This window comes from Triplophysa rosa, linkage group LG9 (assembly GCF_024868665.1).
Source record: "Triplophysa rosa linkage group LG9, Trosa_1v2, whole genome shotgun sequence".
In the NCBI taxonomy this organism is placed as follows: Eukaryota; Metazoa; Chordata; class Actinopteri; order Cypriniformes; family Nemacheilidae; genus Triplophysa; species Triplophysa rosa.
The window spans coordinates 19,303,448-19,322,255 of NC_079898.1; the positions used below are offsets into that span (position 1 = coordinate 19,303,448).

The window sequence follows — 18,808 nt, forward strand, 5'->3', positions numbered from 1 at the left end:
TTTTATATTAATGTAAAACACGAACTACAGGACTCTATGCTCACAAACAGTGTTTCAGGTTCATTTTATTGCTTGTTGTGAATCCGGACCACAATTAATGTCACTGTCCTGTCTTTTGTCCTTTCATATATTTTCCACCATTTTATGAACTCATAAATTAATAAACTCAATTTGAAAGGATGGTAATGTCATTTTTTAACTACTATAAACAATATGAAACCGTTTACTTAAAGGGATATTCACCCAAATAATGGAAATTCTGTCATGAATTACTAACCTTCAAATTGTTCCAACCTGTATAAATTTCCTTTTTGGTTGAACACAAAAAAGGTATTTGGAAAAATGTTAGCAACAGATTTCTGGAGCACCATTGACAATTTTTTGTTCCGTTGAACGCAAAATTAGATATTTTGGTGCCCCAGAAATCTGAGTTGTTACACTTTGTCCAAATACCTAAAAATGTATACATGTTTGGAAAAACTTGAGGTTTAGTAATACATGACAGAATATTCATTTTGGGTGAACTATTACTTTAAACACTTTTTTTAACTATCTACATCAACACATGTAGAACAAACACTGTTGATATATGATTTTGTTTAAAGAAGGCTTTCAGACCAAACATTTATATTAAAACTTTACTTCCTTTACTACATTCACAGCTATATACTTTGACTACTTTTGTGTACAAAAATAAGCAAATGTTATACAGGGTCTCCAAACAACACGGCTACATACGCTTTTCATTTTATGGTCAAACAGTACATCAATATAAAACATGCAAATCTGGAGGCAGCCCATTAAAAAGTGCCCAGACCTGTAGACCTGTATAAATAGCAAAACCAATAGTATGATGACAGGTCAAATATACGCTGTATATTCATATATATATATATATATTGCATCCACAGCACACCCAGAGATACACGTTTGCTAGGGTGAAAATTCACACGCACACAAAAAACTGACCACTTCAAATCACAAAACAAAACATTCTTTAGTGAACGTAAACATGTGGTTGCAGTCATTCCTTAGTTTCACGAATATTTCAGTCATATGCTTGCAAGGTTAATCAGTTTTTGGCCACAGTTCTTATGTTAGGGTGAGACTCTATTTCACCTTTTAAAAGCTCAAGAGATGCATGTTTCACTACAGAAAAAAACTTCAACTCAAGTTCAGGGGTGGTGGGTTAAAATGTTCGTTCTGGTTTCAGCCTCTGGCCAAATAATCAAATTTATAAGATATGACTGGCCAAAAACAGACGATTTCAGAAACTCAAGATCTCAATCTTGATGCCTGTTAATTATACAATCATGTTCTTCTCAAACAGTTTCCTGCTCAGATTACATTCAACTCATGATGTGGTACAGGGCTACACAACTCTCTTAGCTTAGTACTCTTAGCTTAACAACTACTCAAATCAAGGTCTTCAGTATTGCTTGCAAATTACTAGCAGAGATAAATCTAAACTGGGATAGTGGCCCTCGAAGATGAATAACCATGATGTAGGGACTGAAGAAAAGAAGAACAGTATGTGATGCTTTTCGATGAAAACTAAAACGTCAAATAAAAACATTGTAGAACAAAAACAAACTACAGTTTCATTGCATTAATAAAGGTAAAAACGTTTCATACAGTATAGTGGTGTTTGCTAGCCACGTGTGTCTTGTACTACAGTCTACATTCAGCCTTTAAAGTCAACTGGAAAAACGCTACAGCCTGATTGGATCGGGCCGTCATCCATTCTCTTACGGGTCCCTAAAACGGTCCAGTGGGGTTCTGTCCAGCCGATTCAAGTCAACGCTGGCCTTCAATAAGATGTTTGGTGTGGTGCCGACCTCTCTGTTCTGTGTAGATTTGTTGTGCTCTTGAAGTAAAAAGCAACCACATGCCCATAAAATAAAAACCATATCACGACAGTAAACCTTCATTAACATTTGTGCATCTTTCACTTTTTTTGGATATGCCAAAACGTGCGGAAAGTTACGACAAAGGTCTTTTGTTGGTGCGACAGGAAGAACCCCAAATCACCAGATGTATGTAGCAGCACCAGATGCCCAAAACAAGGTTAGCTAAAGAAGAAGGGAGAGATCGAAAAGAGAGAAAAAAGGGAGAAAGTTAGTTTCACCATATTTTAACCCCAGAAGAAAACAACTAACTAAACTAAAGCATGCATACTTGAAAAGGAACATTAATACACCTGCAAACACACACAAAAACAGGGTCACAGACTTTTATTGCAAAACATAACAAAAAAGTTCTAAAATAAAAATACTGTTTTAATACACACATCTCTCTTATTCATTTCCTTTTACAGTACAGTTGACGTCCTGACAAACACTTAACACACTAAACAAACATATTCAGACAGACTTATTTATTTATTCAGAATGCGGTCGGTGGAGTCCTCTCGTCTCATCTTTGGAGTGTCCAGTCTGGGGGGACTAGGGCAAGAGGGTCAAAGGTCAAACAAGAAACAAGCAGGCCAAATCCAATTCTCTGAACAAACCCCCTCTCCTTTAGAATTGAATAATATTTCAAAACACTGACTGGAGGAACTGTTCAGCTCTATATTCAAGAGCATCTCATGTCTTGGAGAGTGGAGAGGGTGTTTATAAGCAGAGGAATTGGTACAGAAACGTCTCTTGGGTTATGGCAAATTCTCCATTTCCCATCTTGACCACACAAACAAACCACACATGCTCGCATCTGCTTCAACAGCAACCAAATCCCACTGTATGCCAAAATAAGCAAGCACTCCCTGGCCGTGTTCCAAAACCTAGCGAGCAGCTTTGCTGTCTACATAGGCACTGCAGCATTTAACTAGGTGATTCATTTGGAATGACAGAATTATACATTTCCACATTGAAATGTTTTTAGTTGTAATTTCTCCATGTAGATTTTTGTTTTTACACAGAACTCATCGCAATGCATCATGGGATTGCCCTCTCTGTCTCTTCAAAGAGCACATCTATGGTGTCCTCAAATGATCCCTACATAGGCAGCTGACTAGGTTTTGGGACATAACCTTTATGCAAGTGTTTACCCTGATACAACCCTACACATGCTCCTTAGAAATTAAACGTGTGGTCATAATCTACATCATCCACGTCATCCAGAGCCCAGTGCCAGTCCTGAAGCTCCAAATCTGGAGTCCTGCAGGTGGAAGAGAGCATTCAAACCTTTACATCTCCCCATACGATGTTTACTGGCACAGTTTAGAGGTAGTTGAAGGTGAAGACACACATTGGAATTTCTGAGGTAATTTTTGAGCCATTTCATCTAAAGATGTGCCATCCCTCAATGTTTAAGTGAATGTTTCTGTTTCTAGAATACAGTATCAAGCTATGGAGCTCTATGTGAGAATGTGTAAAAAAATTCACCAAAGCTTATGACAGATACTTAGTGTGTAGTCTTAAAAAGTATTACTAGTCACAAAGAAAAAAGTGCTTTGTTAGTGCACAAGCGGTTTCCTTGGATTCGCCTCAAGCACAGTATTCCCACCAGCATAATACAACACAGTTCAAGCTTTATATCTGAGACCTGGTTAGTCCAAATTTGCCATAACAATACGAGTTAACATGCTAGTCAAGCACCGCGACTGTACCCTTCAATACTCTCAAAAGATAGTGGTTTCTGAAGCTGTCCCGTTAGCAAAGGAAAGCGACACATTCCCCATCCAATTTCCAGGTCGGCCACCTTCTCACCCCGTGGTGAACTGGGGCACGAATCTGTCTGGAGTACATGGTCTGAGGTCTTCCTCTTTTCTGTCCATGTGCTCTTTGTGACACTTGATCTGACATCTCTGACATTCCAGTGCCAGAGGCGGTTTGAACATGTTCCACAGGGGTTTGGTACAGGCCTCACAGTTTGCAGGGAAGTGGTAGAGTAAAGGGATAAACTCATGACCCTTGTGGTAGATGAAGCCAGATTTCTCCACACATGCTGTATGCTCTTCCTTTACGCTGCGTGTAAACCTGTGTATCATAGAGCAGCGCTCGAGTCCGTAACCAGTGGCGAATATTGTTGTTTCTAAAGCGAAAGCTACTACTTTATTCACAGCCATGTTGGAATAATGTTAAAGGGAAAGTTCACCCAAAAATTATACATCTGTTAAAGGGACAGTTCACCCAAAAATAAAAATTCTGTCATTATTCTCTCACCCTTGAGATCTGCATAAAGATATTTTGAAGAATGCTTGTAAACAAACAGTTCTTGGGCACGATTGACTACATAGTAAGAAAAATGACAATGGTAGTCAACAGTGCCCCAGAACTGTTTGCTGTCCTACATTCTTCAAAACATCTTTTGTGTTCAACAGAACAAAGAAATTTGTAAAAGCAATTTTTCCTACTATGATAGTCAATGGTGACCAAGAACTGTTTGGTCACAAGCGGAATTCCAAATATCTTTCTCCGTGTTCATCATAACAAAAAAATTTATACAGATTTGGAACAACTTGAGGGTGAGTAAACGAAGACATCATTTTCACTTTCCTTTAACTGCACATTCTTGTTTTCCAAATGTGTACAGTATGACAAAAAGAGAAGTTTTTCAAAATCCCAAACAAATATTTTCTGAACTTAGAAATTCAGTCATAAATGTTTAGGAGGACAATATCCAATTTTGGGTTAACTGTCCCTTTAAGAAATGTTATTGATCTGGCTCCCAACCATGAACTATATTGGCTTTAATGTAAAGTTCTGACTCAAGAGACAGATCTGAGTACTGACAGTTTAAAGAGTTGAACACAGGTGAATAATACACATTTGCTATTGAAATAAGCACGTCAAACCTCACCTGGGTTTGCCGGGTGGTATTTGTCGGCTGGGTCTTCTCATGGATTGACTAGTTTGCATTTTGACGGGAACCCTGGGAGAGGAGCGGTGAGGGGCATCTGGCGCTGGAGGTTTTTTAGGGATTTTCTTCATCAGTCGACTAACCCACTTCTGCTGGTCCTCTTGAGACATGGCTAACAGCAGGAGATTTTTAGCCGTAGACACATCATAGTTCACTGGAAACAGAGAAAGCATTGAAAAGAAAAGGGGGTGAGGTGGAAGCAACACCAAGACCATGGGTTTGATTTCCAAGGAATGCACTGAATGATAAAATATATGATAATATGATAGTTTTAATGCACTGTAAGTCACTTTCGCTAAGCGCATCATGCCATAAGCATAAATGTCAATGTATGTTTTTAATTTCTATATAACAATCAACCTGGCCGATATTGATCAACAACTACTCTGAGTATGTGCACGGTATGTGCTGAAATGCATATGGTAATAAAGTATGCAGAACATTTTTTTTTACCTTTGCATGGAGCGACGACCTCTTCCTTCTTGTCCATGTGGTCTTTGTGGCACTTGATGTGGCATCTCCTGCACTCCAGGGCTGGAGGTGGTTTGAACATGTTCCACAGGGGTTTGGTACAGGCTTCACAGTTAGTTGGGAAGTGGTAGAGGGTGGGGATGAACTCATGACCCTTATGGCAAATGTAGCTAGACTTGTCTCCAGGAAGAGCCTCCAGTTCTTGCTCCTTCTTGCTCTCGCCCTCATTAGCATACAAGATCTAGGGAACCAATAACAAGTGATTAGGAACTTCGTGAAAGTGTGCCACCTTATAAAGATTGGTCAACGGCAATACCTGGAATATCCTGGGGATCTCTTTGGCGTCAGCACGATAAACGTCGGATGGGGTTACAGAACGCACATGGAAAAGTTTACTGTCAAGAAAACAGGAGATGATAGCAGATGAGGCGGAGTCAGTCAACAGCATGTACAGTATGCATTAAAGAAACGGACTGAAAGGATAAAACGGACTCACTCTATGTCTAACACCATGTAAGGATTGGAATGCTCTTTGTCCTGTTCGCTGTTGTAGAACAGAATCTTCTTGCTGCTCACAACAACATACTTCAGGAATAAAAAGAAGCAAAACACTCACTGAAACGCTGCATGATTAAGAACACATGGGATCATGGTACATGACTAGCATTCTAACTTTTTTGGGTCGGGTCTATTGCTTACAAAGCCACTTGATAACGGTGAAATACACGAAGTACTTGCAGTTTACAGTTGATACTTTTATGTTCGTTCTTTGTTCTTGAATTATTACCTTCATAAAATTACCTGAACATTTCTTCAGGTTTAAAGTGAAAATTCTGCCCTCTTGTCATTTCAACCCGTTACGACTTTCTTTCTTCCGCAGAACACAAAAGAAGATATTTTGAAGAAAGTTGGTAACCGAACAGCATTGGCCCTCATTCACTTTTACTGTATGGACACAAAAGGTTACAACATTCTTCAAAATATCTTCTTTGGCGTTCTGCAGAAGACAAAGTCATACAGGTTTGAAATGACAAGAGGGTGAGTAAATGATGACAGAATTTTTCTTTTTGGGTGAACTTTCACTTTTAGAAATTCTCATATTCTGAGGCATCTTGCCAATGCTTTAATCATAAAATATTTGCTTTGACTCTTACAACTTTTTTACTGTTACATTCACAATTATTAATATAATCGTGTATATTATTAATATAATATATATAATTAATTCTTTGATGTCTCCTGAGACTATTTATAGCCTTTGCTAAACGTACCTTTCTTTCCCACCCGAAACGTTTGGTGTTGTTCCTCACAGGTAAAGACAACCAACCCTCCAGCCTTGTCTCTGTGCAAAAAGCAAAAGAATAATGTATAATACAATTTCTTTATAAATAAATACACAAGCTTGTGAGAAAAGCCTGCACAGTTTGTGAATAGCTGAGGACCACTCAGGTCTAAAGTTCACAAGTTCATGCACTGAACTCCATGCAGGTCACCTGTGTGCTTAGGCTCTGAGGTGAAGGATCAAGAGTTGCATTGAGAATATGACCGAAACTGAGCGGGTATAAAAGACGGTGACATGGATACAGAAAAAGAAGAGAGGAAAGTGAGTAAAGAAAGAGCTGTGAAACAGTGAAAAAAAACATTTGCGGCCCCTGTGAAGACCTTAAAAAACCTCAAGTTCAGAAAAGAACAGAATTCTGTACCTGCGAGTGATTCATCCGTGTCCATTTCTGGGCCACTGCTCATACTGGCCGAGTCAAGCGAATGGACGTTGAGAGAGTTCAGCAGGCTGCGCAGTTGCTCAATATCACTGTCTTTACTGTCCAGAGCCATCTGGAGCTCAATGCGCACCTGCGACTCATCCGCCAGTTGCTGCGGGAGATAAAGAAGAGTAATAACTACATAATCCAGTCAAGAAAACTCTTGATGCGAATATCTGTGTGCAGATTGTAGAGTATACTTTAAGGGCCTTAAAGGGATAGTTCACCCAAAAATAAAAATTCTGTCTTCATTTACTCACCCTCAGGTTGTTTCAAACCTATATAAATTTCTTCTGTTAAACACAAAGAAAGATATTTGTAAGAACGCTAGCAATTTTCAGTCCTGTGACATAATCCACTACCATAGTAGGATTTTCTTTTTGTATATTTTGTTGAACACAAAGTGAGATATTTTGAAGAATGTAGGAAAGCAAACACTTCTGGGGCACGTTTGACTACCATTGTAATTTCCTATATGGTAGTCAATGGTGGTCAAGAACTGTTTGGTTACAAGCACTCTTCCAAATATCTCACTCGGTGTTCACCAGAACAAAGAAATGTCCACAGATTTGGAACAACTTGAGGGTGAGTAAATAATGACCATTTTTATTTTGGCTGAACTGTCCCTTTAAATGGGAAGTTTGAGTAGTTAAGTAGCATAGTACTGCTTGCATGTCGTTGATTTCTCTCTGGTATTTGATGATGGTGCTGTTGAGTTTCTCCCTCTCTGAACGAAGTTCCAGCTGCAACTTCCTGTTCTCCTTCTCCTTCCTTCTGACATCCGTATCGTTTCCACGGCGACTGCCTCCACCTCTAACCTCCTTCCTGTTCATAATCTCTGCCAGTTTGTTTACCGCCTAAAGAAGAGGGGCAAAAAAATAATTAAATTAAGCAGTTACATAAAATAACACTCACATTGATTCTGAATGGCTTGTGTGTTAGTTGTGGTGTACCTGTGTTTTCAGAGTTCTCTCTGACTGCAGCTGTTTCTCGAGGGTAAGTTTCACCTGCGCGACAGTCTGCATTTCGTTTATGATATTCTGCAGGTCTGAAGATTTTAACAGAAAAAAACATTTGGTTTGTTCTATATCCCTAACTGTCAGGTACATATTTAGCAGTCATTGTAACATGCAAGAGATCTCACTGTCTTGCGCCTCCTTTAGCTTGTTGTTGAGTTCCTCCTTCTCATTGGCCAGGTTTGCCACATCGCTGGTCAAAGTGCGATTAGCTTCTTCTAACTGTATAGGAAATACGTCAGTTCAGAGTCAACACCATCCAAGATTAAGACCACTGCGATCCCAGCGACACCGTCATGTAACTCACCGAGGTGATGGTGGTGTCCTTCTCCGAGAGCTCCTGTCTGTGTCTGGCCATCATTTCTTTGATCTCCAGCTCCTTCATGATCTTCTCCTTTTCCAGGTCGGAATACTGCTCCTCCGCAATGGAACGCGCCAGCTGCTCGGAGTCGGCTTTGGTGAGTGTGATCTCCAACTGAGCAGCAAGAGAATCCCTAAAACAGAGAAGTTCATCGAATTGAGACAAACACGGAAATCCGTGAAGATTTTCCAAAAATGTCTGTCATTTCTACAGATTTCAACACATTTACCTCTCCTCCTGCAGGTCCGGTAGACCCTGCTGCATGTCTTTATAGAGTTTATTTTTTTCTTCACACTCTTCCTTCAGCTCTCGCACCTGTGTCTTATACAGCGTCTACACAGCGAGAGAGCGATACAGAGAGAGAGAAAGAGAGTCTGGTTAGATGCTTGTTTTTGGACCCTTACAGGACTTTGAGTAGTTAAAAGTTCTTACAGAGAAATACTGTTCTGCCTCCAACTGATCCTGAAGCTCCTTCATCTGCCCATCAGAATCCTGACGCTCCCTAGAAACACACACACACACTCACGATTAAATAATGACATCACTAATGGTAATACTGTTCAACAAACGCATACGCGCGTCGCATACTTGCGCAGTTCCATGTTTTGTTTTTCCAGGCTGCGTTTGATGTCCAGAAGGTGGTTGATCTCCTGCTTGAGCTGTTTCTCTGACGTACGCAGGGTGCTGAGCTGCTGGATCTGAACCTTCAGGTCATTCTGAGTCAAACTGCGTTTCTGAACTTCCTGCTCGATCTTCAGAGTCAGATTCTTCACCTACAACACAAAGAGAGAGAGACAGAATCTGTCAGTTTAGAAACAAACACCACAAAGTGTTACTAACACACGCTGAACTACACACACACACACACACACACACACCTCTTCTGTTAGTCTATCCTTGTTTCTTCTCAGTTCCTCGAGTTTCTGCAGTGACTGTTTGTAGTCGCAGTCGAGCATGGAGTTCTTCTTCTCCAGCTCTAACAGTCGGTTCTCCACACGCTGCTTGGAGGAACGCTCTTCCTGTAGCTTCTGTTCCAGCTCTGCACAAACACACAAGTACACAGTTTATTCCATTTCAATCAGTTTTGAAAGTCAGACATCTTTTAAAGACCTGCAATTTGTTGTGCTGCATCTTTTTTACAGCCATTACTAAATGATACGACAAATCCAAACTTTGTTTTCTTTCTGTCAATACCTTGAAAATCCTTTATATGCTAATATACTGCTAGAAGGTAAAAAGTAAATAATAATAATAACAGTAACATTGTCTAGATATGTCGGAGCCGATAGCCTAGTGGGCAGTGCACCGACATGTGGCACGGTTGCGCATCGGGCGACCCAGGTTCGATTCCCATCTCGTGGTCCTTTCCCGAACCCACCCCCTTCTCTTTCCCACTTCGCTTCCTGTCCTCTCTAACAATAGCTGTACAATTAAAGGCAAAAACGCCAAAAACAAATCTTAAGTCTGTCTAGATATAGGCCAACACAAGAAAATAAAAGCGCTTGTATAAGTGGGGTATTTAAACGGTGAACTCTCATACCCTTCACAGCCTCAGATTTGGCTCCTTCAATGGACTCGCTGATCTTGTTCTTGTCTGCGAGTCGAGCTTTTGTTGCCTTGTGTGCCCCCTCCTCCTGCTCCAAACCTTGCTGTAACACCTTCAGCTTATAGGTCATGTCAATCTCTTGATTGCTCTTCTCCTATTGGACAAATGTGCAGAGGGGGAGGGCCATTAGAATGAAAATTCAACATAAAATGAATGCTGCTTATGAAATTTCAGACATATTTGAACGTATTTAAGATCTAACCTCTCTTTAATGTTTAACCAAGTATACATGAGCCCAAGTCTACCGTTTCCTACAGTTTAAGACTTTTTACAGATTACACAAATGGGAGGGAATGAGATGTCTAGTTACCTTTTCCAGGTCTGTTAGTTTCTCCTGAAGTTGTCTCTTTTCTGACTCAGCTTTAGACAGGGCCTGTCTCGCCTGTCTCACCTCATCCTCCAAACCAGAGATTCGGGCTACAAACACAGAGGTTATAAATATCTTTATACAACAATTTGTTTCATTAGTTTCATCCCTCTAGCCAAACCAAAGCACTCTTGCTCATGTGTTATGTCTGAATTATGTTTGAATTGTCAAACTTTACGTTACAGGTCCAAAGAGTCAGTCATGTAACAGATGTTCAGAGCAGATGCAAACTCTTACCCTGCAGATCAAAGATGGTCTCAGAGCCCTGGCTCTGCTCTCGTTTCTCTGCGTCCAGCGCCGCCTGAAGGGTGATGTTCTCTCTCTCCAGCGTGAGCTTGCTGTTCTCCAGCATGCAGTATTTATCCTGCAGCTCTCTCACATGAGCCTCCATCTGCTGCAGCTGTTTAGAGTTCTCCGTTTGAGTTTTACGCAGCCTCGCAGCTGCGTCGGACTCTGCTCGCAGCAATGCGTTCGCCTCATCCAGCTGAAAAACACAGGTTTGTCATATGGATATGGAATAAACTTCTCTTTTTAATACACAGCAAATATTCACTTTTTTGTCAAAACTACGGACGTAAAATACAGACCACTTTGAAACTACTTCCACACGATAAAATGTCAACCTAGCCACACTGATGTCCCCAAAGAAATGGGCAAACAAGACCGCATGCTTTTGAATAAACTCCACCTGACTTCTCATGCTAAGCTGAATGAATAGCAAAAGTGTCCTTCCACATCCAGGATGTGATGTCACAACCCCGCCACACAAACCTGTTTCTGCAGGTGAATGTTCTTCTCATTGGAGATGTGCGAGTTCTGGTTCTTCTTCTTCATCTCGTCAAGCTGATCCCTCAGACCGTTCACCTCGTTCTCCAGGCAGCGTTTGCGTTCGGCTTCGCTCTCGGCTCTGCGGTGACTCTCAACGCTCTTGTGTTGCAGCAGAACGTTCTCTCTCTCCAGCTGCCTCAGAGACGTCTCCAAGACTTTCCTGCCATTTATCTACAAACGCAGCGTGCAAATACACATTACAAAACCTATAGTTACAGTTATGGTTCAACAGATACCAACCATAAACAGCCTACAATAAGGGTAATGAGTTATTTATTCTATTTATAAATATGAATGAATATAGCAGACGTCAGAATAGTCATGTTTATTTCTAAAGGTGAAGCAGACACTCACCTCTTCATCGAGCTCTTTGGTGATCTTCTCCAGGCGGCTGAAGTTGTTTCTGTATTTTTGCTCCAGTTCATCTTTAGCCTGCATCTCATTATTGAGCTGCTCCTCCAGACAGTGAAGTTTCTTCTGAAGCTGAGAGGAGAACAACACAAGAATGGTCTTAGATGACCTTGTATCTCGAATGTGTGTGTGTTGTTATAAGTTGAAAGAGTATGAACACTTACAGCTAAATTGTCCTGTAGAAAAAAAAGGAAAGAAAAAGTTAGGATGTAGTTTCAAGGTCAACAGTTTTGTCAGTGCTGTTCAAGTCTAATGCAAAAACTCTAACCAGTAAAACTGTGCTATGTAAAAAACAAGCTCCAATGTCTAAAACAGCATCTCATTACAATATCAACTCAGTGCTACATTAAGCTGGGAAGTCGAGTGTGTTGTACCTCTCTATTGCTGGATGTGGGGTGGTCGTTTTTCATTGCTGAACTGTTGACAGCGTTCAACAACCTGCAACAAACACTCATCAGATAATCTACAGCAAAACAGAACAAAAACACTTTGATTTAAAACAACCCTTACTGGTCTTCTTTAAAGTAGGTGAAGCCCACGAAGGGCAGCTGATTGCCAACGAAAGCTTTGGGTGTAGGAAAGGTCTCCACTTCTCCTTTATCCTCTTCGATCTCATCAAAATTACTAGTGTCTATGTCACTGCTCAGTTCTGGAACCACAGGTGCTGCAGCTGAGGAAAGAGAGAGACAGCGAAGTTTAACAACAATGTGTATGTTTAGTGGAGTTACAGGGCACTGACTGAAGAGATTAAGTTTTCTTTAGAAATGTTAACCTCTTGTTGAGCTGAAATTATCATTTTGGTTTCATACCAGTGAGGGAATATAAGAACTGACAAAATGAAAATCGTTTTCTTTGTAATTGTATTTAGTAGGGCTGCACGATATTGAAGATATGCGATAACTAGCTAAATAACATGATATACAAAGTTTCATGAAATAAAGATTTAAGTTTGTAAAATCTATCTGAGGTATATTCAAATATATTTAAAAATAGAAAATTACATAACCAACATACATTTCACATTCTTTCTGTCAGAGCAGACACACGCTCTCACGCAAACAAATGCCTAACATACATGTGCGAGTCTCTCTTTTATCTGCATCGACCTAAAACAGTATAAGAATTTTAACTGTTAACTTTTTTATGTATTAAAATCATCCAGTTATTGCCTACCATTGCAATATGCAAACTGTGATATGCACCCTTGCAATATTTCTATAATTTCGATATATTGTCCCAGCCATAATATTTAGCTTTAGTTGTTGCTTTATGGCACATTCATAATCTTTTTTTTTTTGTGAATTCTTGCTTTTGTTTTAAATTAAGGAAGAAAACTGCTGTATGCCTTCGCATTTTTTTAACAGTAGTATTCTTTGTAATGAGGTATTGAACACATGTTTTACTCACTTGTTCTTAAGGTGCTAAATGTCCACTGGTCGTTTTTGAAGAAAGGATGTCTTTTAATTTCCTCCACGCCATTTCGACCCAAGCGAACTTCCCTACAACGTAAAACCATATGCAAACTGGTGCAAACTTTGAGGAGTTAAGCATACAGAATCAGAGTAATAACCTGGTCATTTTCAAACACATGTATGCGTTTAAGATCTCACCTGTCTGTTAGGAAGGCGCAGATGATGTTTTTGGCTTCTTGAGAGATTTCAACATCATCAGGGAAGTTAAGAGAGTTCTTATGATCCATAATCTTACTGTAAGTCCCCACCAGTGAATCGGCATAAAACGGCGTATCACCTTCACAAACACACACAGAGGCGTTTATCTCATGAAATAAATGCTGCAAACCCACGTTTTGGACAAGACACACACACGTTCCTGACTCACCGACCAGCATCTCGTAGATAAATACTCCAACTGACCACCAGTCACACTCGCGTCCATAGTAACCGTCCCCTCCTTGAGACTTAAGAACCTCTGGTGAGATGTAGTCAGGGGTTCCGACCGCAGTATCACAGTGAACCATCCCTGTCTGTAATCAATTAATGAAATATCTTTGAAGACCTTTCAATAAACAGGCTTCTGAAAGTAAATCTTGACTTGGGAAAAGTTACTAGGGATGTAGTTCTGCAGCTGTACTGTAGATGGCACCATATGTTCACACAACCACTATATTCACCTTCACTTCATTAGATAGATGTTGGAATATGAAGACCAGCTCAGAATTAAAGGGATAGTTCGCCCAAAAATGAAAATTCTGTCATCATTTATTCACCAGTAGATTGTTTCAAACCTGTATACATTTCCGTTTTATTTAAACAAAAAGATATTTGGAAGAATGTTAGCAATTTTCAGTTCTGGGACATCATCCATTACCATATTAGAAATTTTTGTTTTGTTTTGTTGAACACATAATTAGATAAGAATTTAATGAGAAGAATATAGGAAAACAAACAGTTCTGGGGCACATTTGACTACCATTTAATTTTTCGGCGAAGTTGGCGAAGAACTGAAAATTGCTAACATTCTTCCAAATATCTTTCTTTGTGTTCATCAGAACAAAGTAATTTATACAGGGATGAAATTCCACAGGGTGAGTAAATGATGACAGAATTTTCATTTTCAAAAATGCTCCCCCCTACCATACTTATAATGCGTGACCCTAACTGTCTTTTTGATTTACAGTTTTCTACATAAATTTCACAAAAGCGTAAAGAACATTCTGTGAAAATATAACTGTGACATCTTTAATACGGACTAAGGAGATGTCAAAAGTGGAAATCACTTTTCAGTAAAGCCAACGAAGTATTTTTTGGGCAAAATAAAACAGCATCAGTAAAATCAATTTCAGTGTTCACAATAATTAATTTCAGTTTTATTAATTAAAATTTGAGTACAAAATCCATCACAATGTATTTAACATTTACAGTGATAAACACACATTACAGATTTTTGTCATTTCTGGCTATGATTTCATACAGGGTAACATATGGGTCATAGCAATGTGCTTCGCAGATAAATGTTCCATAAATGTTCAATAGAATTGATACTATTTTAGAGTCTAGGTCTATCTGACATTAATAATCGATTAGATAAAGCTATTTTTATTCATTTCATTTTTTTATTTTATAAACAACAGCCTGTGTGTTTTTATATGGTTGGAAACAAATGTGTATGCAGTGGTAGTGAAGATGGAGCGATTTTAAAACTGCTAGAGGCAACCAAAACAATAACATTAGCATAACCATCCCAGATTCTTAACCACTGGATTACCACAAAGATGGTTATTACACTAGCACAAACGACGAAGGAAATTAAAGGGACAGTACACCTGAGATTCTGTCATCATTCACTAACCCTCAGGTTTTTCCACTTAAACTCTTATGACTTTCTTTTTTATTAAACACAAAAGGCAGAGCATTAGGGACTGAATGCCTCAGTCACAATTCATTTTTATTGCAACTGAGTAGTATTTATAAAGGCGGGGTGTCCGATTTCTCTTAGCCGTTGTTGATGTTCAAATCACCAAAACAAACACACCCCTACCCCCATCTTTCGCTTTCGTCAGCGCTCGGCTCGGCTAATGTCCGTCCTGTGCACTGTGCACCTTACTGCTGATTGGCTACAAGGTTGTTTTGGTACTCAGCCCGACTCGGTTGTCTAAAGCGTAATTCGGAAATCGGTTACCCCGCCTTTAACTACTCTGTTTGTTGCCCTGATAACAATAAATGTTGTTGACTCGATTCTTCAATCAGCATCAACTGTGCTTTTCGCATCAGTCTGACCCCATGACCTTTGAACCCACCTGAGGACTTCCTCACTCGGACATACAGGAATGAAAAGACAGCACAGGCTTTCCTGGTCCTTTGAGTTCAAAAGTCGAGTTTGGACAAGAACCAGCATGCATTCAAAGTATTTAGCATGCAATTACATTCAGGCAGGGCTCTACAAGACAAGCATTTCACTCGCATTCATGACAACCCCAGACACGCCCTAACCCCTCACCTCGTCCATCTTCATACATGTCCCAAAGTCTGCGAGTTTGAGATGCCCGTGACGGTCCAGCAGCATGTTGTCTGGTTTGACGTCTCTGTGAATGAAGCCCATGGAGTGAATGGCGTCCAGAGCCAACACAACCTCGGCCGTGTAGAACTTTGCCCATTTTTCCGGAACGTCGTACGTGCTGGTGAGATTGACAAGATCACCTCCCGGCATGTATTCCATAACCATATAGAGAGAGCGGTCATCCTGGAACGCACAGCACAGCTGAGGGCCAGACGGGACGGGGGGACACGTGAGAAGGAAACAAGAGAGAAAGAAATAGTTAGGTTAAAAAGAGTAGACAGTGATGAATACAGATGTATATTCAAGTTGTTTTCCTAAAGCTTGCGCACGTGTTCAGTGTTATTTGGATGTCTCACCTGTACGACCCATGGGCTGTCTGCAAATGCCATGATGTCACGCTCCTCCCAGAAGAAGGCGGAGTCTGAGCGCTTGATCATTTCGAACTTACTGAGCACCTTCATCGCGTACACCTTCTGAGAGGCCTTATGCCTAACCTACACACATACAAACAAAACACAGATAAAATACGCACATATCACATCTTCATCAAACAACTTCTCCAGTCTTTGCGTCTCCCTCCCACAAAACAACTTAAAAATACAAATAAATACCCTGTGAGAATTTATTTGCCCGTTAGACAAAAAAAGGCACATTTTAAAACGCCCTCTGTTGTTGTGTTTCAGGCGTAATGCACCCACACAGGCCCTGTCAGAAGACTGATGGAGGAGAACACTGGGTAATCATGTTGTTTTGTGTCGACAGGCTTGTTCAGACGCGCCCCACTGCATCCCTCCTCTGACGGTCACAAACACACACCCAGAGAGGCTACACAATACAAAACTACACACACACAGTCTTTCATTTATATATCCGAGTCCTGTTCAGGATGAATGCCTACAATACATGCGCTACATCTACACAGATACAATAAATCTTACAGAGATATATATACACAGTACCACAAAACACTTTTGCTAAAGGGATAGTTAACCCAAAAATGAAAATTCTTTCATGAGTTTATCACCCTCAAATTGAGTTTAATGGTCGTCAATGGTGCCCCAGAAATCTCAGATGCTAACATTCTTCCAAATATCTTTCTTTGTGTTCAACAGAAAAAAGAAATTTATACAGGTTTGGAACAACTTGTGGTTGAATAATTCATGACATAATTTTCATTTGTGGGTGAACTATCCCATTAATACTTGTGAAAACTCTTAGACGTTACATTTTTTTATTCAATTACTAAAAATATTTTGTTTAAAATGAAGTGCATTCAGTTTTTAATGCTTTCAGTTGCATATGAATCAAGATGCTTCAGTGACGCTGTAGCAGAGTTACATCCGTACCAATGATGGAGAGTGTGATTCGTAGGTGCTAATTCGCGATGATTTACGCTTGGATGATAATTAAATGACATCATCCAAAGATTCCAAAGGCTTGCTATAAGACCCATCTGGTTTTGATTCATAAATCAACAAGCAATTTCTAAAGCCCCTTTCAAACACAGAGATTCTGAAAAATACACAGATAATGTGACATTCTGACATCACAATGTGACGTGTAATGTACAACGAAAATGCTAGCCTGAGAAACCACACTTGTGCATTTTTTCGATCATAAACTAGCGCATGTCGTACCGTTCCACTAAGATGTGTTTATAGTCACGTGAAAACTACGTAAATGCAACGACACATGCATCATCACTACGACACAACCCTTATGGCATTGTTTCTGCCTTTTATTCACACAAGGTGCTTTTTGAGACTGATCCCGGCACTGTCACTAGATCCCCATCCCGGGATCGATCCTGGAATACAACCCGGGACGTGTTTGCGTTCACTAAGAACAATATGGCAATTTTCTGGGATCAATGTTCTGTGTGAAAGGGGTTTAATAAACAGACAGACCACATGACAGTTGTGTGTGGAAACATCTGAACAGAATAGAATTTAAGAGCACTGAACCTGTTCTGAAGTTAGTACTGAGCACCAGTAGGCGATTTGTTAAATACCCAGCATAGCATGCCCATGAAACATCACAGCTGTATTGGTGACAGGCTGGTATAGTAAGGGGAGGGGCCCACATTCTTTTAGCCAATCAGAAATGCTTTCAGCTTGCAAATTATTTTTTTCATATACAGGTTTGCTGACATGTCTTTGGAGGGGCGGCGTTGTGAAATGAGGGTGTGTTTTTATTTGTTTGTTTATGTATAATACTGATATGACCTCACACCCAATGCAATGCAGTGGCTATGCTATCTCACAGCAAGGAAGTTCCTAGCTGAGCCAGGAGAGAGTCTATAAATGCAGACAAGTGGGTTCGGAGACCTTACACACTTTACTCACCAGCTGAACTTCTCCAAACGCTCCTCTACCGATCACCTTCACTCTGTCAAAGTCCTCCGGCTTCATCTGGAACTCCCGAATACGACGCATGACGGATTCATCTGTAACACACAACACACCAAAATCCCATTCATCTATTTACTTCTGTCATGTCAATGATGAGCCACCTTCCTTGTTTCTTCACACAGGATTTCTAGAGGAACGTAATATCAATCGCATAACATTCAGTTATTCATTTTAAAGAATCAGTGAGCATGTTTTAGTGTGTTAGGAATAACGGTTATCAGTAGCCAGTTCAGAGAGAGTTCACAGTCTGGATGAGTGGACTGTTGAATAACACTCTCCTTGCCAAACTGCACATTATTACATCCACACGGCCCTATGGTTTCCATGACGACGGACAGAATCAGGAACAAAATGGAGACCAAATGTGATAATTAGTCGAAAGTTTAACAGCTCATGAATAGAAAACACAGCATCAGCTGTTCAACATGAACTGATATCAAACATCACTCATGACACATAAAAGAAAAGTCTGGTATGAACTACATTATTTTACCACATCAGCAATGATCGACAGCTGACAGATTTTACAAGTCCTTGTGACAAAACAGCTATCTGTTGTGCATTGCATGTTGCTAACAAATAGGTAACTAAATGCTAACTAAAATGCTTACTAAATGCGACTACAGACATTGTCTGGACATGAAACGTCATCGTGCATCGAAATCTCACAAATAATGCAACATGGGCATTAAGCTCAAGG

The 18,808-nt window shown here is 40.0% G+C and overlaps 1 protein-coding gene across 6 annotated transcripts in view; it reads right to left on the reverse strand.

The window, feature by feature from the left end:
• Nucleotides 1-47: 47 nt before the first annotated feature.
• The window catches only part of rock2a (rho-associated, coiled-coil containing protein kinase 2a), a 37,192-nt gene continuing 18,431 nt past the window's right edge, over nucleotides 48-18,808 (reverse strand). The window contains exons 3-32 of one of the 6 annotated variants that reach the window (XM_057341295.1): nucleotides 18,043-18,143; nucleotides 16,054-16,191; nucleotides 15,638-15,898; nucleotides 13,520-13,664; nucleotides 13,291-13,429; nucleotides 13,088-13,179; nucleotides 12,191-12,350; nucleotides 12,055-12,118; nucleotides 11,845-11,856; nucleotides 11,624-11,752; nucleotides 11,213-11,440; nucleotides 10,679-10,925; nucleotides 10,385-10,491; nucleotides 10,009-10,168; nucleotides 9,347-9,507; nucleotides 9,057-9,241; nucleotides 8,901-8,970; nucleotides 8,698-8,801; nucleotides 8,415-8,601; nucleotides 8,236-8,329; nucleotides 8,045-8,139; nucleotides 7,757-7,948; nucleotides 7,035-7,203; nucleotides 6,603-6,673; nucleotides 5,828-5,916; nucleotides 5,648-5,726; nucleotides 5,314-5,572; nucleotides 4,801-5,014; nucleotides 3,708-3,977; nucleotides 48-1,867 (exon numbers count right to left, since the gene is read on the reverse strand). In XM_057341295.1, the coding sequence (XP_057197278.1) occupies nucleotides 1,798-1,867; nucleotides 3,708-3,977; nucleotides 4,801-5,014; nucleotides 5,314-5,572; nucleotides 5,648-5,726; nucleotides 5,828-5,916; nucleotides 6,603-6,673; nucleotides 7,035-7,203; nucleotides 7,757-7,948; nucleotides 8,045-8,139; nucleotides 8,236-8,329; nucleotides 8,415-8,601; nucleotides 8,698-8,801; nucleotides 8,901-8,970; nucleotides 9,057-9,241; nucleotides 9,347-9,507; nucleotides 10,009-10,168; nucleotides 10,385-10,491; nucleotides 10,679-10,925; nucleotides 11,213-11,440; nucleotides 11,624-11,752; nucleotides 11,845-11,856; nucleotides 12,055-12,118; nucleotides 12,191-12,350; nucleotides 13,088-13,179; nucleotides 13,291-13,429; nucleotides 13,520-13,664; nucleotides 15,638-15,898; nucleotides 16,054-16,191; nucleotides 18,043-18,143 (4,292 nt within the window). In that variant the 3' untranslated portion in view covers nucleotides 48-1,797. Of the gene's footprint in view, nucleotides 2,073-2,219; nucleotides 3,157-3,707; nucleotides 3,978-4,800; nucleotides 5,015-5,313; nucleotides 5,573-5,647; nucleotides 5,727-5,827; nucleotides 5,917-6,602; nucleotides 6,674-7,034; nucleotides 7,204-7,756; nucleotides 7,949-8,044; nucleotides 8,140-8,235; nucleotides 8,330-8,414; nucleotides 8,602-8,697; nucleotides 8,802-8,900; nucleotides 8,971-9,056; nucleotides 9,242-9,346; nucleotides 9,508-10,008; nucleotides 10,169-10,384; nucleotides 10,492-10,678; nucleotides 10,926-11,212; nucleotides 11,441-11,623; nucleotides 11,753-11,844; nucleotides 11,857-12,054; nucleotides 12,119-12,190; nucleotides 12,351-13,087; nucleotides 13,180-13,290; nucleotides 13,430-13,519; nucleotides 13,665-15,637; nucleotides 15,899-16,053; nucleotides 16,192-18,042; nucleotides 18,144-18,808 lie in introns of those variants that run through there. The other 5 variants (XM_057341296.1, XM_057341298.1, XM_057341300.1 and 2 more) reach the window with 5 other exon arrangements.